The sequence below is a fragment of the Sander lucioperca genome, chromosome 19, assembly GCF_008315115.2.
Source record: "Sander lucioperca isolate FBNREF2018 chromosome 19, SLUC_FBN_1.2, whole genome shotgun sequence".
In the NCBI taxonomy this organism is placed as follows: domain Eukaryota; kingdom Metazoa; phylum Chordata; class Actinopteri; order Perciformes; family Percidae; genus Sander; species Sander lucioperca.
Window position 1 is genome coordinate 9,358,985 of NC_050191.1, and position 26,980 is coordinate 9,385,964.

The following is a 26,980-nucleotide window of genomic DNA, read 5'->3' on the forward strand; positions in this document are numbered from 1 at the left end:
CAGAAATTCCCAACAATTCCAGTAAAAAAATGATTCATATCTCAGCTGTCATCTCCAAAAAAATAATCTAAAAAAAAAACAATGGTTGTCTAGTTTTCCACCTACAGTACTGTATAAACTGCTGCAGTGTAAATGGTTCTCCATTACCACATTTATTTCCTGCTTTCTTCTAGGTGTTTGGACATCATGGAGTTATCTGAGCATGAAGACCTGAGAAAGTTCCACTACCACACACTGAAGCTGTACTGTGCCCTGTGTGCCCTGGGAAACACCCGAGTTGCTCACGCCCTCTGCAGCCACTTGGACCAATCCCAACTCCTCTACACCATTGACAACCAGTACCTCTCTGGCATGCTGAGAGAGGGCTTCTACAATGTCCTTATCAGGTGTGGTATTTGCAGTTTAAATTGAACATAATCAGATTTGATTTTGTTTTAGAGCTTTACTTCCCTCCAATTTGGGAAATTTGCTTTTTATTTAAGAAATTGAAGAGTAGAAATTGTAGTGGGAAATATAATAAATGCTGCTGTCAATGATAGAAAATGAAAGTCTACACTGACATACGCTCTTAATCCTTCATCCTGGACTACGTATATACCTGTACTCTTAACATTCTAAATATCCTGAACTTTTGCACATCCCTCAACATTTTTCACATCTTGCACTAATCCATACAGCCTCTTTTTTCTTTCTTAATGTTTAACAGTTAGATGTACATATTTGTTTCTGTATTTATTGTTTGTTAATTTCATAGTAATGTTTAATATGATAATGTATGCACCAACAACCAAGGCAAATTGCTTTGTGTTTCTTACTTGGCAATAAAACCCTTTCTGATTCTGATGTTACAAGTGTTGAAATTTAACAACCTTAACTTTCATGCACAAAAAAAAGTTGGCAATATTTTTACTCATCAGAGAATCTAATTATGAACAGCGTGATGGAGCCGCACACAAGTGCACAAAGTAAATTTGTCATAATCTTGCCTCGGTGTAATCCAGTGTAATTGGGTCTCTCTTTTCTTCACATAATGTCAATAAATTCTCAACCACAGACACACATAATTGGGATAAATTATACATTGTGAATTTCACCTGCTACATTCAAGACATCATCCTTACCTCCATTAGTAAAAATATTTTTTTAAGTGGAGGATGTTAAAGTGCCCATATTATGAAAAAATCACTTTTTCTGGGATTTGGGGTGTTATGTTGTGTCTCTGGTGCTTCCACACACATACAAACTTTGAAAAAAATCCATCCATGCTGTTTAGAGTGAGATACAGTTTCCGAATGTGTCCTGCCTTCAGTCTCTGGGTGAGCTGGTCAAAATCGGCACGGCTTGTGACATCACAAGCCAAAACGAGCAGGCTAACCGCAACCATTAGCTCGTTAGCATGCTAATGCTAACGCTAATGCTAACGCTAGCATGCTACCTCGTTCTCAATAGCAAAGCACTGCTACAACACACACAAGTTCACCATAATCTACAAAAGGAACTACTTACATGTGCGCCCTCATTTAGAAGTCTCCCAGCTAATCCTGCCTTGTAACTGACCGAAGTTGTAGAAACAGCCTGTCTTTTACTCTCTATGGAGCTAGCTAGCTGACATGATCTACATCTGAGCTACTGCACATGTGCAGTGCAATCAAAGATAGTACAGAAGAAGAAGAAGAAAAGAGGTCTCACTCTGTAGCTAAAACAGAGACCAGCTGAAAAGAGGATCTGCAGCAGTGAGAGAGAGCACTGCAGTACAACAAAAATATGGTGTTTTTTGAAAATTAAACCATGTAAACCTATTCTGGTACAACCTTAAAATACAATTATGAACCTGAAAATGAGCATAATATGGCTGCTTTAACATCCCTGTGGGTGGGGAGTTTTGTCCTAAACCTGTGATTATGGTCCACAATGCGTTTGAGAGCTCAGCATCTCAGCAGCTAGTCAGGTAATTGCTGACTCACTGGTATTGATCGACAAACCTGTCACCTTCTATAGATATATTATGGTAATTTTGTGCTGTGGGGATAAACACATCTTACCAATTGCACATTTATACCACTTAGGGTAAGATATTTTTAAACCTAGACTGAGAATGCTAAATGGTTATTTCCTGATAAGTATAATGGCCAATGCCTCCAGATGTGCGCAATGATTGAGCTGATGTTCTTCTCATTGCCAGCATCCATCTTGAGACTGCAAAGGAGGCTCGCCTGATGATGAACAACGAGTTCATCATCCCTGTGACGGATGAGACCCGCTCCATCAAGCTGTTCCCTGATGAGTCCAAGCGGCACTCGCTGCCTGGCGTGAGCCTGAGCACCTCCCTCAAACCTCGGGTCAACTTCTCCGCCGTCGGCATCATCAACACAAAGCGCCAGCAGTTCCTCTACAGCCCCCAGATTCCTCTGGGCATTCTGAAAGAGAAAGCCATCAGCATGCTCACTGAGGCCGTGCAGGGCGGAGGAACACACATCCGAGACCCGGTAGGCGGTAGCGTGGAGTACCAGTTCGTTCCCATCCTGAAGCTGATTGGAACGCTCTTAATAATGGGAGTCCTAACCAGTGACGAGGTGAGGCTGATTCTCCTCCTGATTGACCCCAACGTGTTCGGAGAGGCCAAGGAGGGTCAGGAAGCCAAGGGGGATGAGGTGGCTGTGGTGGGGGTGAAGGAGGAAGTGAGCAAGAACGAGGAGAAGGCTGTGGAGGCGGGAGAGGAGGAGACAAAGGAGAGTAAACCGCAAGTTAAAGGTTTGCTGGAGAAGTCGCTGCCCGAGTCTGTCAAACGCCAGGTAATGAAAACATTTTATCAATTAAATGTGAGATTGGCGATACTTGCATAAAACTAAGTCCATCAATAATATTCCTAGGTTTTAATTCAATTTAAATTTTCCCCATCATATTTGCCTTGATCGGATTCAGTACACTGATTCCTCATGTGTCAGCAATTCAGCCTTTATGATTTATCTCTCAATGAGAAGTGAGTGCCTGAGTGCAAAGCAAGGCAGTGGTTGAATACTAATGTTGCTATCAATGACAGAAAAGCCACTACGCTGTACACATTAAAACTTAAACACAGTTTGATCTTTGTATTATGGAGATGGAGGCAGATAATCTCTTAGAAATGGCTATAATATGTGAGGTTTCTCTCTCTTTAACATACAGAAAAACAAATCAGTTGATAAGAAAATGATCTTATTCAGAACTACATCAAACAATACGGATACAGAGAGAAAGATAAACTGTTAATTTTAAATGTACTCTAAATTGCCATTCTTGCTGAATTAGTGTCTTTTTTCAGATGTGTGAGCTGCTGCACTACTTCTGCGACTGTGAGCTGAAGCACCGTATCGAGGCCATCGTCTCCTTCTCCGACAGCTTCGTGTCCAAGCTGCAGTTCAACCAGAAGTTCCGCTACGATGAGCTGATGCTGGCGTTTAACATGTCCGCCGCTGTCACTGCCAAGAAGACTAAAGAGTTTCGTTCACCCCCACATGAGCAGGTACAATATTGTAGTAGACCAACCAGGATGTACATATATAATGGAAAAACTGTTTACATCCTGTCTGAGCTGTAATTTAAGTTCAAGGTGGTTTGAAGTATCAAATAGGAACAAATCCCCAGAATGATCACTCGAGCCTTCAGGTGATAAAAATCAATGACATTGAGGCACAGGCTCAGGGTTTTGTAGTTCTCTGAGTGCCTTTTAGTTTCATGTTGTCCCTTAACTTTATTTTCAGCTGGTATTTCCAAAGGGTAAATTGGGCCATATGTGAGGCTAAATTATAAAATTGAGACTAAAAGGCTGACATTTAAGAGAAGAAAATTGTTATTAGTCCCAAAAGGGTGACTTTGCATTATACTGTTTTCAAGTCTACCGGTCCGGATACCTGCAGAAACCACTAGTTTATAGGTGCAAGGTGTTTTAACCTCAGGTTAAAAAACAACAACAATATTAACAGAATATTAAAGCACAAACAGGTACCTGTTTCACGAGGCCATAGATGCTGCTAGGAAACCTAAAACCTAACTAACCCTAAATCAAACCAGCAGACAGAGCAGCATGTGCTATCTGAACCTTTAAGACCAAAAATAATCGCATCTTTTAAGGGTTTATTTGCTCTTACCAACAGATGTTGAAGCAATCTGCCTTTTTCGCTTTTGAGTGGTCAGACTCAGGTTTCATTGTGCAATGCCATCACTGCAATAGTCAGTCTACGGGCGTATGGACCAATGTAACCCTTATTGTTTATTTAGTTTCACATTAGCTGTTACTCTGGTTACAGCTGCTCTTCATAATGTCCATATTTGGGATTAAATTGTAATTTTATTAAGTTACCATTATGGGCCTATATATTGGTCTCGCTCTACTATTATGTCATGTGTATGCACCGTAAATACTAGGCATACAGGGAATGCCTGGACCAACTTGCATTCATGTTATCATTTAACTGTTGGATGATCGAAAAACGTAATTTACAAAATCAATGGATTCCCCTTTTCTTGCTTTTTTATGTTTTAAAATATAAAAAGCACAAATAGAAGCAGTTGAAATATATGTCCTGGTGATTAAGACTTTGCTCCTTATTGGCATACTATAACCCAAACTAAAGTGTATTCATGGATCTCAGTTGTGCTCTCCCTTACACCACATGCTTTCAGTGTTTTTCAAACTATCTTGTAATAACTGCGTCCGCACACTGAAGTGCCAGAGCCTCAGATCTTTGTAGCTAACGAGTAGGCCCAATTTAACATCCATATCTCTTTCAGTGTGCCCCAGAGTCGAGAGGAAGAGAGGGCTACAACATTATTCATTCTTCCCAGTAGCTAGAATGTCCCAGCCGTTTATTTTCTGTATGTGTTCAGATCACTTGCTTTTGTGCCGAGTAGAGTTCTTCCATACAATACAGCACTGCCTTAAAGAGCCAGCCAAAAGTTTAGATCTGCACGGCTGCAAAGCTTTCATGTTCAACCTATTTAATTGCACTTCCTCTAAGCTGCAAAACCTTGCAGATAAGCACACGCCTACAGCTACACTCTGATCCCTGAAGAATAAGTACTGTAGTGGTCAGCAGCAGGTGTATACTGTGGGCAACATTCTCCAAGATTGCTGTATGTTCCTCCCATGGTTTATTAAAAAGCCCTGCCAGAAATAGACATCAGATAAGCCTAAGCTGGACTCCGCATTTGCTTAGCCAAAGAAAGCATCTCATGTATATTTAGGCTTGTTAGCTTGTGAAATACAGCAAACACAGCAGATGTGTAGCTGTTTGGAATAATGTATCATTAAAGCTATTTCTAAGTCATATCATTAAACATTATTTAAAGGTTTTAATTTTTACTTGTCACAAGACTTGATGTCAAATTCTTCAGACTATTTCTCTCTGCACTGATCAGGAAGATTCTATCTGAACAGCCCATGTGAGCAGTCACCGCAGGAGACTACACAAGTTTCTGCTGTTGAGTTATGACTCAGAATAATAATGGTGCTATCCTCCCTGGATGCCATCCTTCTTTTATGCATTCTTTCACACGCTCTTGTGTGCTTGTTTGCTTATTTCTTCCTCCTTTTCCTGTACCTTGTGCTTTGTAAAACTATTTTTTCATATTCCCTTCCCTTCTCTCTGCTTCTAACCTTATTGTTGTTCCCTGCAGATCAACATCCTGTTGAATTTCAGTGCAGGGGAGGACTGCCCCTGCCCCGAGGAGATCCAGAATGAACTCAACTCCTTCCATGAAGAATTGCGACTGCACTGTGGTAGAGTCCAACTGCTCCCTCAATTCTTTTACAAATATTGTTGCTTTAAGTTCATAGATATTAATTCTCAGTAGAGATAGCTTCTCACACAAACGGATTCTTCTTTTTTTTTAAACGTCTATTTATTTGTATTTTAGAAGGAAAACATATTACATACAAATTCTATAAAATATTACAGAAATAGTTTTACAAAAACACTTACATACACATACACGAACACAACAGGTCCTGTACAAAATATAATCAATCAGATAATAGTACAAAGCTGCTCCACATATGTAATGACACACCTCAGGTAGTTATCATAGCTAAGAGTTACGGTAAGAGCCAAGGAGATATTTATTACCTATCTTCTACTATATCAATGAAGGGTTGCCAAGTCTTATAAAATGTTTCGACGGAACCACGCAGCGTATATCTGAGTTTTTCCAGTTTTAGGTGCTGCATGATGTATTTGATCAACATAGTGAAAGTGGGAGGTTGTGCTTGTTTCCAGTTGAATAGAATTAATCTACGCGCTAGAAGGGTTATGAATCTTGCTACAGAGAAAGAGGGTCCTGTAAGAGGACTGTCCTCTCCTGGTACTCCAAATACAGCCAACACTGGGTTAGGTTTAACCGTGTCCAAGAATATCAGACAAAGTTTTAAATATTGAGTCCCAGAAACTGGATAACTTTGGGCACAACCAGAACATGTGCCCCAACGAGGCAGGAAATATCCCACATCGGTCACATAGAGACGATTCAACACCCTGAACTGTATCAGACCATGCCTGGCACATATAGATGCTGAGTGCACACCCCTCTGTGCCGCCTTCTTTATCTTTGACTAAAAAAAACGCATGCAATGCAATGGTTTGATTGGTGTGATAAACACTCGCCATGTGCCTGGTGTGAAATGGAGGCTACCAGTCTCATTGACCTGACCTGTTATCAGAAATATTAAAACACCAACATACTGGTGTCATAATGTACTACACTTAAACCCTTTGACATAGTTGAACTTGAAGGCCAGTGCAACTAACTCTGTGCACATTTAAGCACTTGATACAAAATGTTGAATTTCTGAGTGTCTGACAGAAATTAGTTTTCCCTTGCAGGAATTCCCGTGGAGGAGGAAGAGGAAGAGCAGGACACTTCTATAAAAGGCCGTCTCCTCGCTTTACTCTACAAGATCAAAGGTCAACCTCAGAAAACAGAGGAGGAACCCACAGAGAAGGAACAGGCAGCTCCCAGTAAGTAACTCTGAACACCAAAGAAGAAAATGGCCTTGAAAGTGTACTTATTGGCTGATTTAAGTTTCTGAACACCTCATAGCTCAGTATTTTTGTGACATTGTAAGATGTTCAGATGCATTTTCAGTTCACAATTAATAGCAACAAAATCAAAAAAAAAGATGCAGACAGACTAACCTTTAAAGTATTATGTGATTTCAAAAATGGCAAACTGTTGACAAAAGGCATTATACAAGTGCACCGTCAAACCACCGCAGTTAAAGTTTCATTACAGGTATAACATTCAATGGTGAAAATCCCTACACACCCAAATTTGTAAACTCTTTTCAACTGACATCATTGGATACATTCTTATTTTAAACAATGATGCAGATAGTAGTGGGAGACTAACTTTTGTGCTACATAACTTGCACAGGATTTCAGTGTTGTTGCATGCCATCATATCAATATCTATTCAATATCTAAAGGTTTGGTGGAAAGTAAATAAGCCGTAACACATTGTAAAATATTTCTTTGATACCCCACATTTGTTATTAAACATCAAATTTGTATTGAAAAACCTTGACCGCTTCAATCTGGGGTCAGTGGTTTCAATATTCTTTTCTGCTGCCTTTTGCTGAAAGCATGGTTATGTTCTGTTTCAAATAATAGACTAATGGACAACCACAGCAAGACTCTCTGCTATAAATTTTTAATGCTTTACTCCAGCCTCCCACACCTAGCATACATTATTGAACAGCTTCATAAATGGACAGATGATGTGATTCAAGATGATTCTGACAGACCTCATATTAAGATCATATGGAAGTAGGCGTATTGTATATTGCGTACTGTAAATGATGGGTGGGAAACAAGCGGTTTCTCTTCAGGTCTATCATACTAATTTTTTTAACATGTAAATGTTAAATCAAATATCAATGTCATATCTGTAAATTTAGTACTATGCATCCTAGTGAATAATCTGAATAATGCCAAAATCAATCAAACCACTTTATGAAGGCTTTGAAACTAAAATCATTACTGTAAGTTCATCATCATCAAAAGACCCAACATATTCTCAATTCAATTCACCAAATAGAGCTTTCTTGGCTGCGGGAGAACACTGTGTATAAAGATTAGTGCATTACACTAATATAATTAATAAAAAGCTAATTTTATTGTTTAACACATCCTCAAAATCAAATCTGCTGTTCATTGTCAGGACTCCATATTTTGCCTGCTGATGACAGCTGAGTCTTTGTACTTAGTAATTGTCTTTTAAGGACTGTGTTGCTTATGTGCTCCACATAAATACCAGATGTTAGAACTTGATAGTAAATTATCCTTTTATTCACTCCTACATCACTCTACATCTACTTTAAGTGGACTGACTACATCTTGACGGGACTCATACAGATAGTACCACAGGATTCTTTTGTCAGTGGTTAACTTCAGCCTTGCTGGATAAGGTAGACACTGCACCTATATAGTTGTGCTTCATTATATGTGTTTAGAAAAATGAATAGAAGCAAATGACAGGTTTGATATTTTGTTAAAGCTACAATTAACAGTACGGCCAACTTTGTGTTTGGTATGTGCTGAAAACCTGGAGCAGGCTATGAAACGCTTTTAAAAATAGCACCATATTGACTGTGTGGTCATTTGCAGAATATCTTGCAGACAGGGTAGTTTTTTGTATTAGTGATGAATCCCATGTAAGCCACTGTTTGAGACGATGCAGAGCAGATGTGAATCTGCGAGACATTCACCTTCAGGGCAGCTGGCTCCCTACCCTTCTCTCTCTTTGTATCTGTCTCGTCTCATTAGGATTCTGCTCGAATCTGACCCTTCGTTTGCCACAGATGTTGGGCTGTTTGACATAAACACTTCAAGTTCAGCGATAGCTTTGGAATAACAATGTTATCATTTGGAGAGGTGCGGCATTTAGCCACAGCTCTTCATTTATCACTACAGTTCACTGAGTTCCTCTGTGGTTGTATTCAGTTTTATTGTTGCTTGTCTGTGAGATTAAAGTTTGATGAGACCTTAAAACAAATTTTCAAAGGATCACAGAAAAACCTCTGAAATGTTCATCTGTCTCTATTTATCTATCTTGTATTTTGTGCATGAGGTTTTATTTTATTTTTTTATTTAAAAAAAACTTTTTAAAGGGTGCCTGGGGAACAGAGGACACAGCTGTTTCTCAACAGTCCTTGGAAACTGTCAGACAGTTTCTTCCAAGGAGTCAAGTTTTAAAGGAAAAGCAAAAGTAAATTATTCCCTAACCGTTTATAAGCCACAGAAGAAAAAGGTTGAGTATATTAGTAGCTTCTGTAGTAGCTGCATTTTGCTTTAAAAATATCATTATTATTATTATTATTATTATTATTATTATTATTATTATTATTATTATTATTATTATTTTATAGTCACAGATCAGACATACCTAACTGCATTCCCAGACTGCCAAGCCAGTCATATATTACTTCAAAGTTGTTAATGTAATAATCACAGTGCTGCTGACAGCCAAGGAGCTGCCCTGAGGCTTCTGATAAAATTATACTGTATATTTGATCATGAGTAGCAAAAACCTGTATGATAATTTATACTGAATAATACATTTTTCCTACCAGGAATCAACTTAAATACCGTGAACCATTGTTTAAAATGGCATTCCTGATGCAGCACATGGTTGGACCTGGAGCAGATATTACAGTATAAGCTAGCCTCAGCATTTTGTTTCCATACACATCAATAATGTTTTTTTTTTTCTGGTTGCTGGACTTTAAATTCTAATAAACCAGCTAGTGTGATGTTGAAGAGGCTGTTGTTCCACACAGTAGTTTCTTATCCATTTTTTATAGTCCATATATGTGTGTGTGTGTGTGTGTGTGTGTGTGTGTGTGTGTGTGTAAGTGTGCATCTGAGTGTTACCTTGATTCATACATAGGACAAAATAACACAGCTACAGAACCTTGACTTATCCACAGTAAGCATAAACACAATGGGACTGCAAGCCCAATATTACTTCATTGTGCTTGTACCACTGAACACCTCTTGTAAATCTGGCAAATTTTTGCACAGCACGTTATTATAAGACATTGTATATAAGACACAACGAAAAATTGACTAGAGTTGTTGACATTTGGCACTTGTTTTGACCCCCTACAAAGCTCCGATGAGTTCTAGTTTGTTAGAAATGTCAGGACGTTGCTTTTTTTTTTTTTTTTATGTATTTTAAAGCCGATTAAACAACTTTCCATGTCATATAGAATTATTCACTGTTTGGATATTGCATTCCCACTTCTCCAGCCAACCTGAAGGAGCTGATCTCCCAGACCATAACAAGCTGGGCTCAGGAGTCTCACATCCAGGACCCAGAGCTGGTCAGAGTGATATTCAGCCTGCTAAGGAGGCAGTATGATGGCATCGGGGAGCTTCTCCGGGCCATGAAGAAATCCTACACCATCAGTGCTGCGTCTGTGCAGGATGCCATCAACCTGTTGGTATCGCTAGGTCAAATCAGGTCACTTCTGTCAGTACGCATGGGCAAAGAGGAGGAGAAATTGATGATTGATGGACTCGGGTAAGAAAATATGTAGCAACAAAAGCAGTGACTTCTATCAAGTTTGTTTTAATACTATGTAAATTGTAATGTAAAAATATGGTGATTGATAATAGTTCGTTACACAGTTGTTCTTCGTTGCACATCACTTAGATACATTTTCTCAACTGTGCAGTATTTCCAATGTGCTGTATATTGCTTCAAACATTTGGGATATATCATGAACTTCGCAAACCACTTTCTTGTGTTCACAGCGACATCATGAACAACAAGGTTTTCTACCAACATCCCAACTTAATGAGAGTGCTGGGCATGCACGAGACTGTCATGGAGGTCATGGTCAACGTGCTGGGAGGAGACAAGTCACAGGTACGAAAGCGTTACTGCATTCTGTATTAGCTGTGGTCAGTACACCCCAGTGCTGTCAAGTTGTTATAAAGTAAAATAGTTGACAAACAATCTCAGTTCAATATCCACTTAAATGCTTGTTCTGGAGCTTTTGACATGCCTCATCAGCAGACTGAGTTTGCTCAGTTGCCATGGAAGTGTTGATGTTTAAACTTAATTGAATTTAATTGAAAAGCCTTTACAGAGGCTAACCTGTTAAGCTTAATATGTTGTATACTGATCTTAGGAAAACAAACTGTATTCTAAGAAGGTGAAGTAAGCCAAGATCAACAACCTAATGCTCTGAAAAACCACAAGGGTAATGGAGAGGGCAGAGAAGGGCAAGAGAGGGGTGAAAGGGGAGGCCTCTCAAGCCTGTCCTTTTTGGGCAGTGCTGACAGAAGCTGGAAGAGATGGTTGTGATTTAATGCCAAGTCCAGTGCCAAGCATGAATTAAACCTCAGACAGAAAGACCTCAGGGAGACATTCAGGCCTTCACATCAGACTGTGGCTGTCTCATCACGCAGTCTCAGACATAAATTCCAGATCAGTTTACTGCCACTTGATATGTGCACTTCCCTTACTGTGGCCATAATTAGTGGCATTACCACAGCTGGTATATGTATAGGGTTTACAATATTTACTCTTACAATTACATATTGATTATATGTTACAATTCTGTAACATAATCATGGTATAATATACAATATGTTTTCTATTCTTCAACCCAGACCTTCAATAAAATGTGCACTATTTTGCCACACAGGTAGCATTAATATGGAGTAACATTTCACAAAGCTTAAACACATGAAAAATATGATATTGGTTTGGCTTTTAGAAGTAGAAACATTCAGCAACTTGTCTGATGATGAATGTGATTTTCTGTGCTGTTCATGTATACAGAGTGTAATTTTCATTTCTCTGGTATCTATAGATTCTTCTGGCAATTTACTTTAATCTCCGGCGTGGACAAAAACTACTTTACTCGTGCGTGCGTGCGTGTCACTTTGTGTCTCTCTGTCCGTCCATCGGTCTCTCTCTCCCTTTGCCTGATCGTGTGTCACAGCTGAGAAGTCAAGACAGCCAAAGTCACCTTAAAACGTGGCCGTTTAGCTCAGTTGGTAGAGCGGGTGCACATGTGCAGAGGTTTATTCCTCAACGCAGAAGGTCCAGGGTTGGAATCCTAGCTGTGATGGTTTTCCTGCATGTCTTCCCCCCTCTCTCTCCCTTTCCATGTCTCAGCTTTCCTGTCCAATAAAGGCAGAAATGTCCCCCGTAACCTTAAACCTGGATGTTTTATTTAGAAATTTGTTTTATTTTGTAAAATGTCCGGCGTTTTCGCGTGCAGTGTGTTTCTGGTGTTACCCCAATTTTCCACTACGCTTGTCTGCTCCATTCTGGAGGCGCCATGGCTCCCGCGAGCAATTGCATCCTTTCAAGTCAATGCTTGATATTCCACCACCCGCGTCACGGCATGTCCCAGAAGCATGTGTGAAGTGGCTCTCCGCTTCGCTAAAGATACGCGGCAGGTCTATTTTCATGCGAGCCGCAGGGCGTTCAGACAGCCTGGCCGGAAGTCAAACAGGAGAGCATCCACTCAATTTACCAAAACACACCCCCGAATATATATTATAAAGACAACGCTAGAAAAGAGAAGGCATGGACTTTAATTACAGGAGTACTTGGAGTGGAAGGTAGATACTAGCTTAATAAACACGGGATTGTTCTTTGACGTACTTATAGAGACAATAAAATCGGGCAGGCAAGACGCTGTGCTTCTGAGACGCTCCCGGTGTGACATGATACGTAATGCGCCTGGTGGAAAATCCGGGTTAGATGTACAGGAAACATGTCTTTCAATAATAAAAGTAATGGGTTACAAGTACTGTATAATGTTGACCATGTCAACGCCTTCTTTTTGGCTGAACATTTTAATAGTAATATTAATATTGATCTTTACTTTTGTTTTTGTTTTTTTGCCCACAGGAGATCGCCTTCCCCAAGATGGTGGCCAGCTGTTGTCGTTTCTTGTGCTACTTCTGTCGTATCAGCCGCCAGAACCAGAAAGCCATGTTTGACCACCTGAGCTACCTGCTGGAGAACAGCAGTGTGGGGCTGGGTAAGTACTGGTAGATTCATAAAATGTGACTTACAGCATTTTCTTCTATTACTACTGTTATTAAAATATATCATCCTGAGAAAGGAGCTCGATGGTGTTTTAAGCCCCCAACGTCGACTTCAAGGCAGTGCTGCGAAAGTCGACTTCAAGGCACCTAACCTTAACCCTAACCCTAACCATTGCCTAATCCTAGTGCCTTCCAGGTGGCGCTGCCTGAAAGACGACGTTGGGGGCTTAAAACACCAAACACCGAAAAAGGAAGACAATATGAAGGATTAGCAGAAGGTATTAAAGAAGAGGATGCACGATTTTCAGAAGGGGAAGAAGATGTGGTGGTGAGAGAAAGTTAAAGGGTATAATGGAAGAGAGAAATAATAAGATATAAATATATTCCTTGATATTTTGAATTTCTTCAAGTATTTACCACACTGTAGGAACTAAAACATTGTCCTTTTGCTGCTGCAAAAATTATGCAAAATGTTTACTGAAACCAATAGGTGCCACCTGCTAGAAAGGATTTTCAACTAATTGAAGTGCAGACACAAACGTATCGCCCACATTATGCCAGGGTATCAGTTAGAGAGTGAAAGGGGCAGAGAAGGAGGCAGCTGATAGAGAAAGAAGAATGGCAGAGAGGGATGGGGGTTATTTAGTCATGCAGTGCAGGACTGATGAGTCACTGGGCTCCTGCTGCTGCTGTAAACTAAAGCTCCTGCCTGTGAAAGAGGAGAGGTTCTCATGATGTGAAGAGGACAGATGAATGCAAACACCAGTTTGCTATGCCTAACACGAAACATTTGATATTTGCTTACTCATAAATCACAAACGTCAATGTAAAGGTGCTGGGAGACATGCCTTGTGTTTTCTGTTTCTTTGAGACTTTGCCTGCATTAAGGACATATTTATAATTACAAACCAATAACTGGTATATTTTTTGTCTTTCTTGCCTGTGCACAATTATTTTCAGAGTTGGTGCCCAATGGTAATGTAACAATGTACTGTATGCAGGCAGGGAGTGTTTTTGCACATTGAGTCGCAGAGGATTCATTAACTTATAATTAATTATCTGCACAAAATCTGAGTATTTCTGTGACTATTAGGCTATTGTTTTTTACAATATTAATGTTTATTGTAATAGATAGGAGACACACATGTTTATTAAAAGTGACGGAGTTAATATATGAAAAATTAGCATATATTTGTGAGGGTTTGTGAAAATGTTCGTTATGTTAGCAACTCTTATTGAGTGTCAAATATTACTGAAGAAATATAGTGTAGCATTGAAATGATGAAGCATTTTCAGTTCCTAGCCATGTAAAGTGGCTTTAGTAATAAGGTGTGGGAATAAGATATTTATTGTTAAAGGCAAACTAAATATTAAGTGTTTGAATATTATTTTTTTTAAACTGTCAGTATGTCGTTTCTTATGATCCTGTCCCACTACCTGCTACTGGACTGCAAGAGAGAGAATAGAGACTATCACAATAACACATGTAGATAGACTGCCCCCTGTCGTTTAGTACAGAACAAATGTAAAGTTTTCTTCGCTGTTAACACTTGGTGTGTGTGTGTGTGTGTGTGTGTGTGTGTGTGTGTGTGTGTGTGTGTGTGTGTGTGTGTGTGTGTGTGTGTGTGTGTGTGTGTGTAGCCTCTGAAGCAATGCGGGGCTCCACTCCGCTGGATGTTGCAGCATCTTCAGTGATGGACAACAACGGCCTGGCTTTGGCCCTGGAGGAGCCTGATTTGGAGAAGGTTTGTTTTTTCATCACACAAACAAACATGTTTGACTGCAAATGATTGATTGAGGCTGAAATGTATTGAACCATTTTTATTAAGTGCACCTAGTGGTTTCAGGCTGATTAGATTACCAGCCAGGGTTTCTTATTTTTAGTATGACCTCAAGGCATTCTTTTTTATGGCAAATGAATCGGTCATATAATAGACTTACTTTAGTATTAAATACTACAGGCACTGTAAAATTGTGAATTTGAATCAAATTACATGTGACATGCTGAGATGAAAAAAACAATTTACATTTAGTTTTATATAGTGCCTTTTAGTCTAAAAGCGCTAAGTACTGGGACAGTAGGATGATATTAGTCTTGATGGTAATATATCCTTTAAATGAAGAAATGTTGATCAGTATTTTATGTGATATTAGCAGATTTCTTTGCATTATTAATAGCTGAGAGGATTTATTAATACATCTCCTGCTGACCTTTGGTGAGAGTGAGTCAGACAGAAATTAAACCTCATGCCACCCACGTTTTCTCAGTGAAAAATGAAGTATGATTTTGTGCCATTTGAATAAGCTTGCTCAGCAAATGCTTTCAAGCTGTCACTGTTACTGACACTGACAGTCAAAATGACAGAGTGTGCTATTATGTTGTAATACCCAGGAGTGAAACAGAATTGTGCATGTTTGTGTGTGTAGGTGGTTACATACCTGGCAGGCTGTGGTCTTCAGAGTTGTGCCATGCTGGTTGCTAAGGGTTACCCCGACCTCGGCTGGAACCCTATAGAGGGAGAGCGCTACCTGTCCTTCCTGAGGTTCGTCGTCTTCTGCAATGGTATGTTGACTCTCATACTGAGCACATGACTTAATTACCGTAGACTCTGACCTGTCCTTTTGGGGATAACTTAAATCCTTACCTATATATGACTGTCCATTGTCCTGCTGTATTTGTAAACCAGGTGAGAGTGTGGAGGAAAATGCCAACGTGGTGGTGAAGCTGCTGATCAGGCGTCCAGAGTGTTTCGGCCCCGCCCTGAGGGGAGAGGGGGGTCAAGGTCTGCTGGCTGCCATGAAGGAAGCCATTAAGATCTCTGATGATCCTGCCCTGGACCTGCCCAATATCCCCACTGTGGTCACTACTGGGTAGGGGTCCACACCAGTTTCTTACATCCTTTTATTCTAGTCAGGGTTGGAAAGCCTGTGAATCAGCATTTAGGTCATCATAAAAATCCACTGAGTATCTCTGAAGTAATCATTTGTGATAAAGTCTCCCATTATGTTTTTGGTGATAAATTAGATTAAGATTTACCAGTTTGTTTCTGAGCTTAGCTAAACCAGCACTGTTCATAGTTATTAGCCTTTTAATAGTGCTATATCAGTTTGAATTTGATTTATATTTCATTCACATCACTGGGAATAGATTGAAGTTAATTTCTTCGTGTAAGCCTGCACAAAGGAACTGGAAAGAAAAGGAGTCTATTACTCTGTTTGTCTGAGAAGTTGTATCATCTGATTGAATTGCTTTACTAAAAGGTCTTCCTCCATAACAGGAAATTCATCACCATAGACTTTAATTATTTATCCACTGTGCAACTTACCTTTTATTGAAACAGGTTAGTTGTTTGTTTACTTAAAGTGAAAGAGAGGCATTATCAGCACAATGTACTTAAATTTACTTAACGTCTGTTCAAGTTGGAGATTTCAACTCTAATATAATGCTGGATAGTTCAATGAATAATAATGCATCATATTTTAATTGTGAATTTTGTGAGAAAAATCTGAATCTGAAATGTAACCAGTAACATTTTGTCAGGTAAATGTAGAACAATGTTTTTCTCTAAAGAAGAAGTACACAGTAAGTCAGGAGTATACGGGAGAGTGGCATATTAAGTGCTTAATGCTTCTGTGAGTTATTTCAGGGTACAATGGTTCTGGAGAAAGCTGCAAGCAGCAATACAGGAGGCCAAGTTTTGAACAGGCAATACACAAGTACATTTAAAAATAATTTTAAATAATAATTTTTCAGATATGGTTTTATTGCAAAACAATATTTTAAAAAGCAAACATCAAAACACATCTTTGCATTCTCACTCATACACGTATGCCTATGTGATTACTTTAAAAACTTAAATTACTAAATACTTCACTGAAAAGCCTATTGTCAATGTGCACTGGAGTTTCAAGTTTCCACATCACACTTGTGTAAGTTGCGTATTGGACCGTGATTGGCTCCCAAACTATCTGTGATAACTCAAAATCATGCTTGTACTGTCGGCACAGCATTAACTGAGATTTAAGGTGATCCCAGAGAAACTACAGCAGTTGAATGTGATTTTTGTTTTTGGTTATTAAGTGATATATAAGTAAGTGATTATTTTAACTATCAAAATACAATAACATTTGTTATAAAGTTCCTGAAAAACAACAGAAACTGCTGAATTAATAGTATTATTTGTTTATCTGTGTTTTAAGCCCCCAACATCTCCTAGATCACACTAGGACTAGGACACTAGGCACTAGGATTAGGCAATGGTTAGGGTTAGGTGCCTTGAAGTCAACGGTCGCAGCGCTGCCTGGAAGGAGACGTTGGGGGCTTAAAACACCATCGAGCAGTATTCTTTCATGGTTTCAGTAAGTCTTGAATACCCAAATCTGAGACATTTTAAAACAACGTTTACATAAAGACATCATACAGAGATACTTGGATACTCTGGTTAGAGGTTTAAGAGAAACGAATATAGCAGCCTTGACAGTGATGGAAGCTGTGAGTAAAGCTGTGTAGAAGTTGCCCTCACATTAGTATGCAAGGGCTGTTACACGCTTGCTGCATTTTAATGGGTGCGGTTATTATTGCATGAAGTGAGGAGAGGGATTGGGAAGCTGGTCAAAATCAATATGTGTAACACAGTGGCCTGGAAGGAGCTCATGCATTGTGCCAAAACACTGTTATAAATGCTCACAGAATTGCTCATCTATTGCTCTTCTGGTCTCAAACTACCTTGTAGAATGTATGGGTTTTCATAGATAGATAGATAGATAGATAGATAGATAGATAGATAGATAGATACTTACTTACTCACTCACTCACTCACTCACTCACTCACTCACTCACTCACTCACTTTATTCATCCCGAGGGAAATTGTAGGCTTTCAGTAGCTTACACAACAAACGCACATATATCTCACATACATAAAAATCACTCACAGAAATGTAAAGAGTTAACAATTTGTGAAGTGATTACAAAGGTGTGGTATGGACTGACCATGTGATGCAATGACCATAATAAGTTGCTACGATGGAGTGTGTGCAATAGTGGTAGTGCAAAAGTGAACAGTGCAGAGATTGAACTGTGCAATAGCTTATTATTAAATATTAACTATGACTATGAAAAGACAAGAATGTAACCATAACAGGATTGCTTGACAATATAGAGTACCATATACTTCTAGGGAGGTTTGCAGTATCCTAAAATATGTTGTTACATTGACAGAGTGCTTGTGTGTTTCAGGTCTGGTGAGGAAGAAGGTGAAGTTATTCACATGGGCAACGCCATCATGTCCTTCTACTCAGCTCTTATTGACCTGCTGGGCCGCTGCGCTCCCGAGATGCATGTGAGGAGCTTTTTCTTCATGCACAGACTTCCTTTCATGTTATTAATATCCTCTATATAATAACAGAGATCGCTACAATGACCTGAATGAAATAGGGAGTTAAATATTTCCTATTTGTGTCTATTACAGCTTATCAATGCGGGTAAAGGTGAGGCGCTGCGTATCCGAGCAATCTTGCGCTCTCTGGTTCCCACGTCAGACCTGGTGGGAATCATCAGCATCCCGCTCAAAATGCCTGTGCTTAATAAAGGTATGTTGGTCGTGGTGGCTTTTTGTTTTCATTTGTTTGCTACATGAAGTCGTGTAAGCAAATGTTGAAAGTTGAATAGCAACAGAAAAAAATAGTTAACCCAGGTGCAGCAACAAAAACAAACAATGTTAAGTTTTAAAATGTAGTTGGGAAGAAACCTAGTCTGGCTATCACCAGACCAAGCTCAATCTCTTAAGGTTGAACATTAGTCTGGGGAGTCTGAGGCGTGATCAACGAGCATAGTTGAAATGACTCGGTACGCAGTTCAACCAATCAGACCTGTACTTTGCAACGGGTTGCTGCACTTCGGTGACCGCCATGTTGAATGTAAACAAAAAGCTGCTTGCCGTTGCTTCTCTATCGTCATTGTGTTAAACCTGCCATTAGCGCGCCAGGTGGATAAGCCAGTTTGTGATTGATCCCCGCAGATTTGTAACGGAAGCAGGATAGAAAAATGTACAGGTTTCCAGCCTGAGCTGCAGGGCCAAATCAAATCGCCGGCAGATCGGGCTGGGTTTACCCAGTCTAGAAGAAACCTCTAATGGCAGCTAAAAGTGACACAGAAAAGCTGATGCAAAAACTGATCTTTGGACTGTATTCAAGACTGAAACTAGTCTCACTCTGATAAACCATTTTGATTTAAACCGAATATACAAACACAAGCCACAGTATATCAGATTCTAATTTTCTCTGCTACTTGCTGAACTAACCTGCCACACTACTTTACTAGCTAGAAATATTAAAAAAAATGATTTGGCTGGCATAGTATGTACTGGAAGTCACAGTGCTAGATGAAGTAAACTTAAATAAATTCATATCTCTGCACTTTGAAAATCATCTCAGCTTCATTCAGGAGTAAATATTCATTTGTCTCTCTGTGTTTCTACTGTGGAGGAAAATTGTCAGCAGCAATTACACCATTTTGCTTTTTTAATAACTTTCCATAGCTTGTCATGCATAGAATTACTTTTACTATAAATACACCCGTGATGCTACACTGTTTATCTTTTGATCAAATTAAATAGATATAATAAATACAATGCTTACAAACGGCACATTAACCTAGAACTTTTCTCCCCTAAAATGTGTTTAAACTTCAGATGGCACAGTGACAGAACCCGACATGTCAGCCTGTTTCTGTCCGGACCACAAGGCCCCCATGGTGCTCTTCCTGGAACGAGTGTACGGTATCGAGGACCAGAGCTTCCTGCTCCATATGTTGGAGGTCGGCTTCCTGCCTGACCTCCAAGCCTCTGCGTCTTTGGACACGGTGAGTGAGAGAAAACCCAAATAACTTTCAACACATATCCCCCTCGCCTTTCTTTTTTCTTTTTTTTTTTTCATTTCATTTTTTTAATTTCATTTTGAACTCACCTAGCTACCAAAACATTTGTTTTTTTGAGATAAGTTTTTGGGGCATTTTAGGCCTTTATTATGCAGGACAGCTGAAGATGTGAAAGGAGAGAGAGAGAGAGAGAGAGAGAGAGAGAGAGAGAGAGAGAGGGAATGACATGCAGCAAAGGGCTGCAGGTCACAGTTGTACCTGCACAAAGTAAAAGTTCTCGCTTCTAGCAGGTGTTAATATTTAATATGTCTTCTCTATCTCTGTTCCAGTTACATTTCTAACTTGAATGGTGTTTTTGTCATTTCGTAATAATAACAGTACTCACAGTTCTGTACTACAATCTAAACTACAATCAGAGCAAAGCCTTGTTATGACTGCCGAGTTGGTAGAAACATTAACATAATTAATTCAATTAATCAGTATTCAAATGGTCTATATTAAAAAGTCTTGTAGGGATATAAAACTTTTTACTGCGGCAATGTGTGGATCACCATTGAACCACTGTGAACATTTCACCGTTCTCTGCTCAGGAAAAATAATCAGCGTTCACGTAAAATATCAGCCAAATTGGTTTAAAACTGATTATCTTCTACATTATGGAAACCCATAGATGATGATACAAGATGGGGAACACAAGTTACAGTGAAAACACATCTCCTGGGCACTGCCAAGGTGCTCTTCGCGTCGCAAGCAGACTTGTTTTATTCGAGCATTACCTTACCTTATCAGATTTAATTTAAGGCTAGTGGATTTCCATTTTGTTTGTATTGTGCATGAGCACATGGGCAGCGCTATTCACATCCTTCTGTTGGTTTCACGGTTTGATTAACATATGGTGTCTGTAACGAGCCAAGAATTATAGCAAGAGGCCAACAAAGTAGTGAAATAGAAGACTGCAAGCATGCAAACATGCATGTAAACAGGATTTTAATTCATGCAAATTGCACTGCTTTGTGAATGTTTTATGAGGAAGAAAATGCATGCAACACATTTGTTAACCCTCAAGGAGTGTTTTGGTAAGAAACACTGAATCTAAAAATACATTTTGTTTTCAAGAAAACTTCACAGGGCACCTTTAGGATGTCCAAGACTCATGTTAACACTTTCTGTATTTGGCAGGCAGACCGTCATTTATAGAAACTAATCTTAAAACAAAAGCTAGCAATCAAAAATGTTATCTGTGAAGAAGTAAAATTTAGATTTAAGAATATACGGAAATTTCTATTCAGTCAATGCCCTTTTCAAACCTCAGTGATTGATTAAAATGATTCCCAACAGTGACATCAAGGAAAATAAAGTCTTTTAAATTCCACTTTCCCTTTACTACAGTAGAACCACATAATGTTTCTTTTAGCTATTGCCAGGAGCCTGTATTCACTCCAACTTTCTATTAATCTTCACATGTGAGGAGATGTTTACTGTGTCTATCCATCCTTCAATGTACTTGTTCTCTGTTCCACAGGAAGTGTTGAGCACCACTGAAACGGCGTTGGCCATGAATAGGTACATCGGCTCGGCCCTGCTGCCTCTGCTCACCCGCTGTGCCGCTCTCTTTAGCAGCACAGAGCACTACGCACAGCTGGTTGACTCAACGCTGCAGACTATCTACCGGCTGTCCAAAGGACGCTCACTCACCAAAGCCCAAAGGGACGCCATCGAGGAGTGTCTGCTGGCTATCTGCAAGTAAGGCCTGCCAAGTTTTGTTCAGAATCAGCTGAGACAAAAGAGTGAAGGGGAGCTGGAGATTTACAGAGGCTGCACCATGTTAAACTTTCAAACAAGGCTACTGTCAAATGGCTGTGCAACACATATCAAACTGCCATTGTCAAGCTGTAGGACAAACTGCAGGATCACAATGGCACTAAGTATACTAGATTAAGGGCAATATTACTTCAGGGGTAACTATCAAGCTTTTTTGCACTTTAGACTCAAATAATATGGTACGATAGTTTTGGCTTTGTTATTTTAAGTGTCAAGGAGAGATACCGCAGGTCTTTCCTTTCTGCTGCTGTCAGACTTTACAATCAGCACTGCTCCCAGGAGACCACAAGGACAAAACACACACACACACACACACACACACACACACACACTAGGACTGTTAAACCGTGCAACAATAATGTGCCTATGCAATACTTTAAATACATTTTACTATTTTTTCTCTTTACTTATAATTATTTATTGTGTGGTTATCTTCAGAGTGTCTTGTTTTACTTTCCCTATCCCTTGCTGCTGCAACAGTGTGAATTTCCACCTTGTAGGATTAATAAAGGATTTTGAATCTTGAATATAAATATTGAAAGAAGGCAAACAGTAGGAATTCATACTATTTGTTATTTATGTATGTATGATTATTTGGCTAATAAATTAGGCCTGCATTGTTTTTCTGTTATGGCACATCGACTTGTAAAATCGATTTAGCAACAAAGAATAATCCTGCCATATTTGAGTGATTTTAACTTTATTTGGGCCAAATTTAGCATCAGCAACATTATACTTTATTATAAACCTATTTGGTATTTCAGAATGATCACACTGATAATTAAGGATTTTACCCACATAATTTTGGAGTTTGACCTCAATTGACCCCGGTTCATGCAGCTTGGTACATACAGTATGTGTCTGCCACATACTTATGGTCACATTACAGAATGTTTTTATCTTCATTCAGTTGATATGAGTACATATTTCTGTTCAGGTGCTCAGCTTGGTTTAATTGCACGTAAGAGAATTATATCAGATAAGCGCGGTGTACGTGTGTGTATATATACTGTATATATTGAATCTGCCGTTGCTGTAGCTACTGTGTCAAACTTATGATATCTAGGGAGTCTCTACTCACTGCTTCTGTATGTTTATGTTTAAATAATGTAATCCTTGTATTTTATAGGCACCTGCGTCCCTCCATGATGCAGCAGCTGCTCAGGCGGTTGGTGTTCGACGTTCCCATGCTCACTGAATACTGCCGGATACCTCTCAGGGTGAGACACTGGGCAGAGTTTCTTGTCACTATTGTGCTTGACTCTTTAGTTGAAAGAGTTATGGGATAATTATAACAGACATTCAAAAGGCATCTTGTATTTCACAACCCATTTATCCTCCTCACTTGCTGTGTGTTGAACACTCAGACATATTATCTTTTCCTCCCCCAAGCATTTCGTAAATGTCTGAATGCAGTCATACATCTAATACAGTATAATGTTGATTTTGTGCTATGACACCGTTAATGCTCTGGTCATTAACGGTTAATGCTCTGGTCATTGATGTGCAAGAATATTTTATCAACGTGAACTGAAAATGTTTTGTTTTCTTGTGTCTCTGATCTCTAGCTTCTGACCAACCACTATGAGCAGAACTGGAAGTACTACTCCCTGCCTTCTGGTATGGGCAGCTTTGGCATAGCCTCCGAGGAGGAGCTCCTCCTAACCAAGAAACTCTTCTGGGGAATCTTTGACTCCCTTTCCCAGAAGGTATACCCAGAAACCCTGTTCTATCAAATCTTCATTAAGATAAGCCGAGAGTATGTGCACGGACCAAGACATTATTTATAATTTTGGAAAACTGTATTACCTATATTTCTGAAAGTATCAGGAGGCAGGGCAATATTTTCCTTAAATCCCTCTCTGTTGCATAACAAAATGTTTAGTATTCTACTGGTGTTTACTCTCAGAAAGCTTTCCTCTTTCTGCTTGTTTTTTATGTTCTGTTTTCCGAAAAACTTGAGTTTTCAACATCCGAGTGAGTCTCTCATGAGAAAAGTTCTTTGTAGTCAGAGGTAGTGAAGAGAAAGCTCAATGAAGTGCTTGTGATCAATGCAGTTGAGGCGAAGTCAAAACAGTTGAATCATTTATCAGTCTGTGACAAGCCATCCCTTGGTTGACACTTTTCCTGCTCTTTCTTTCATTTAGCCTCATTTTCTTTTCTCTGCTGCACAGTCTACATCTAATAGCTAAGCAGACATTTCCTCATTCTGCTGTACCTGTCTCTTCTGTAGAAGTATGATGCTGACCTTTTCAAAATAGCCATGCCATGCCTGTGTGCCATCGCTGGAGCCTTGCCTCCGGACTTTGTGGATGCAAGTCTTGGAGCAACACTGGAGAAACAGGCATCAATGGATGCACAGGGCAACTTTGATCCCAAACCCATCAACACTGCCAAGTGAGTCTAAAAAAAGGAATTTGCTTATGTTTTTCCTAGAGTCATAGATTAAAATGCACAATGTTGAAATTCTTCTAATATCTAAAACTTCTACAAATCAAAACAAAGTAAAAGTTAATTTGAAATAACAATACATATTTAAACATTATCTCCACTCTCTAGTATCTCCCTTCCTGAAAAACTTGAGTACATTGCCAACAAATATGCAGAGCATTCCCATGACAAGTGGTCCTCAGAGAAGGTTAGTCCCTGTCCATGTGGTTTGTGTTTTCTTCATTTGTGTTTTTGACATTTAATTTATTTATGCCATCTCTCATATAAAATACCTAACTACAATTACATTTTGATTGTACTCTACATTGTCTGGTACAGTAGCATGCCTGGACAGCAAGCACTCAGTATATTAGGGTTTCTACTACTGAGTTTATATAGCTGGAATGCAGTATAATACATGGACTACAATGAACTGTTGTTGCAGGTGTCAGCAGGCTGGAAACATGGAGACAGCTTGAATGAGCAGGCCAAAACCCATCCACTGCTGAAGCCTTACAAAGCGCTGAGTGAGAAGGTACATGCACACTGGTACATACGCAGTTGCTGCTAGGGGAGTAGTACGCATTCTCTTAACTGCTGATTGTGTATCAAACACAAGTTACTTTTTTTATGAAATAAATCTTAGCTTTAACAGCTTTTACAGGTAGATGAGTTTTAGTTGTATAAAGAACCCTTCTCAGTGGCAAAGTTGGTTTAAAGGCAACAAAAAATGGTGTTGGTTGTATCAAAGGGAAGAGCCAGAGTGTCGTAATTTTTTCAGAGCACAAAATAAAGTTGGCTAACTTGAAAACATGACTGGTAAGGAAGGAAACTGGTCAAGTATAAGTATCTCTGTTCCAGGCAATTCAAATGTATTTTATTGACAACTTAAATGAAGTTAGAGGTGAAAAGGTCATTCATTTAGTCAAGGGGAACCTCAAAAACGCATAAAAGGCCTTATGCCAAACTGTATAACATTACATTATTAAAATAACCTCCTTTAGAAAATTTAGGAAGTTGTTTCATTTCCAGATCAGATGTGTTTGTCTTGTATAAATGTTAACGTGTGTGTGTGTGTGTGTGTGTGTGTGTGTGTGTGTGCGCGCAATATGTAGGAAAGAGAAACATACCGCTGGCCAGTGAGGGAGTCATTGAAGAGCATGCTGGCTATGGGCTGGAACATTGAGAGGACCAAAGAAGGAGACGCCATGTTACAACAACAACAACAGAGCGAAAAACAGCGAAAGATCTCTGACTCTCAGGTAACATCCTGATGTATAATCCACTTATAATGTTAACAATAATGTTATCACAAATGTTTCCTTTGTGATACTTATTTACTATCTCCCTTACTGACATAAATTCCCATGATTCTCCTTTATTAAGGTTGTATTTGTCCTTTGTGCTAAATAGCCTCAGCCTTTGCTGTTTTTAATTAACATGCATCACTTCTTGTACACCAGGAGCATTCTTTCCAGGAAAGAGCTACCAAAATGTTAAGAACTGCAAATGTAAAAGCTTTGAGTCAGATCAATCGAATCACAGCTGCATTGTGTCAGCTCGCAAACAGTAGTAAACTACACATTGATTTAAAGAGAATTATTGTGGAATAACATTTATTGTTTTTAATAACCAAATCTGGTTGTATTGTCTTATTCTGACGTTGTAGATCAATGAATTCAGTCCTGCTCCGATGGACTTGCACAATGTCAATTTGTCTCGTGAGTTACAGGTTGGTTTTTGTTCAACTTTTTATAATCGTTGTTGTCATTATAATAATATGATTGGTGTTGTAATAATTTGGCACATATGGTCTAATCTCAGTGTGAGAGTTGTCTTTGTAACACAAAACCAAGACATTTTTTGCTGTATCTGCAGGGCATGGTGGAGGTGGTTGCAGAAAACTACCACACCATCTGGGCCAAGAAGAAGAAAACTGAACTCGTTAGCAAAGGTATGTAAATGTACAGTTTAAAAATACACTTGAGCTGCGGTAATGCTGCCACTAGTAATTTGAGTGCAATACATTTGAAATGATTTTTGAATTTGATTTGACTTGTCAGGAGGAGGGACCCACCCACTGTTGGTACCCTATGACACCCTGACGGCTAAAGAGAAGTACAGAGACAGAGAGAAGGCCCAGGAGCTCTTCAAGTTTCTGCAGATCAGTGGCTATGCCGTCATAAGGTTACCCCCCCCCCCCCCCCCATTTATCCTTCATTGAAGAAATAATCAAAAATAATAGGCATACTGTAATGTCAAAGCAGTTTAAAAAGTTGACTGTATTGTATACTTCAAAACTTAAGCACTAGTTGTATATTTTTCTAATCACGATATAGCAATATAGCAATTAATTAGCATTGACAGCATATTGACAAACTTTGCTTTCATTAATGTGATGGAAAAAAAGAGTATTTCAGCTGAACATAAGTTATTGGTGATTCTTTCATCTGACAGAGGTCTGAAGGACATAGAGCAGGATTCATCATCCATGGAGAAGCGTTTTGCCTACAAGTTTCTCAAAAGGCTGCTGAAATACATTGACTCGGCCCAGGAGTTCATTGCTCATCTTGGTGAGTGTGCGGCATTTTAAACACAGGGGCGCTTAGAGGTGCTTTATATTAATTCGGAACTCTCAAAAATGCTGACCTTGCCACTCAACATCATTGTAAATCCAGAGGCTATGGCCACCAGTGGGAAGACGGACAAATCACCTCATGACCAGGAAATCAAGTTCTTTGCCAAGGTCTGGAACACTTTTTGCGACCACGGATAAGCTGTTGAATATACTTTTAAGAAGGCTTT

At 39.3% G+C, this 26,980-nt stretch overlaps 1 protein-coding gene and 1 long non-coding RNA gene across 7 annotated transcripts in view; one reads left to right on the forward strand and one right to left on the reverse strand.

The window, feature by feature from the left end:
* ryr3 (ryanodine receptor 3) overlaps nt 1-26,980 on the forward strand; it is a 134,257-nt gene that overhangs the window by 61,929 nt on the left and 45,348 nt on the right. For all 6 annotated transcript variants that reach the window (XM_035995490.1, XM_035995491.1, XM_031322229.2 and 3 more), the window contains 26 exons: nt 174-386; nt 2,183-2,792; nt 3,302-3,502; nt 5,656-5,758; nt 6,858-6,992; nt 10,284-10,557; nt 10,791-10,905; nt 12,910-13,042; nt 14,691-14,794; nt 15,477-15,612; nt 15,737-15,920; nt 18,287-18,389; nt 18,519-18,639; nt 19,740-19,909; nt 21,447-21,667; nt 22,875-22,965; nt 23,314-23,454; nt 23,979-24,142; nt 24,305-24,383; nt 24,621-24,710; nt 25,291-25,437; nt 25,845-25,907; nt 26,054-26,129; nt 26,239-26,362; nt 26,633-26,748; nt 26,854-26,921. In XM_035995490.1, the coding sequence (XP_035851383.1) occupies nt 174-386; nt 2,183-2,792; nt 3,302-3,502; nt 5,656-5,758; nt 6,858-6,992; nt 10,284-10,557; nt 10,791-10,905; nt 12,910-13,042; nt 14,691-14,794; nt 15,477-15,612; nt 15,737-15,920; nt 18,287-18,389; nt 18,519-18,639; nt 19,740-19,909; nt 21,447-21,667; nt 22,875-22,965; nt 23,314-23,454; nt 23,979-24,142; nt 24,305-24,383; nt 24,621-24,710; nt 25,291-25,437; nt 25,845-25,907; nt 26,054-26,129; nt 26,239-26,362; nt 26,633-26,748; nt 26,854-26,921 (3,982 nt within the window). The remainder of the gene's footprint in view (nt 1-173; nt 387-2,182; nt 2,793-3,301; nt 3,503-5,655; nt 5,759-6,857; nt 6,993-10,283; nt 10,558-10,790; nt 10,906-12,909; nt 13,043-14,690; nt 14,795-15,476; nt 15,613-15,736; nt 15,921-18,286; nt 18,390-18,518; nt 18,640-19,739; nt 19,910-21,446; nt 21,668-22,874; nt 22,966-23,313; nt 23,455-23,978; nt 24,143-24,304; nt 24,384-24,620; nt 24,711-25,290; nt 25,438-25,844; nt 25,908-26,053; nt 26,130-26,238; nt 26,363-26,632; nt 26,749-26,853; nt 26,922-26,980) is intronic.
* On the reverse strand, nt 1,312-19,080 carry LOC116066267. The gene is made up of 3 exons (XR_004108924.1): nt 18,933-19,080; nt 11,901-11,907; nt 1,312-1,321 (listed from the first exon to the last, which is right to left on the reverse strand). It is a non-coding gene; the product is annotated as an uncharacterized LOC116066267 (long non-coding RNA).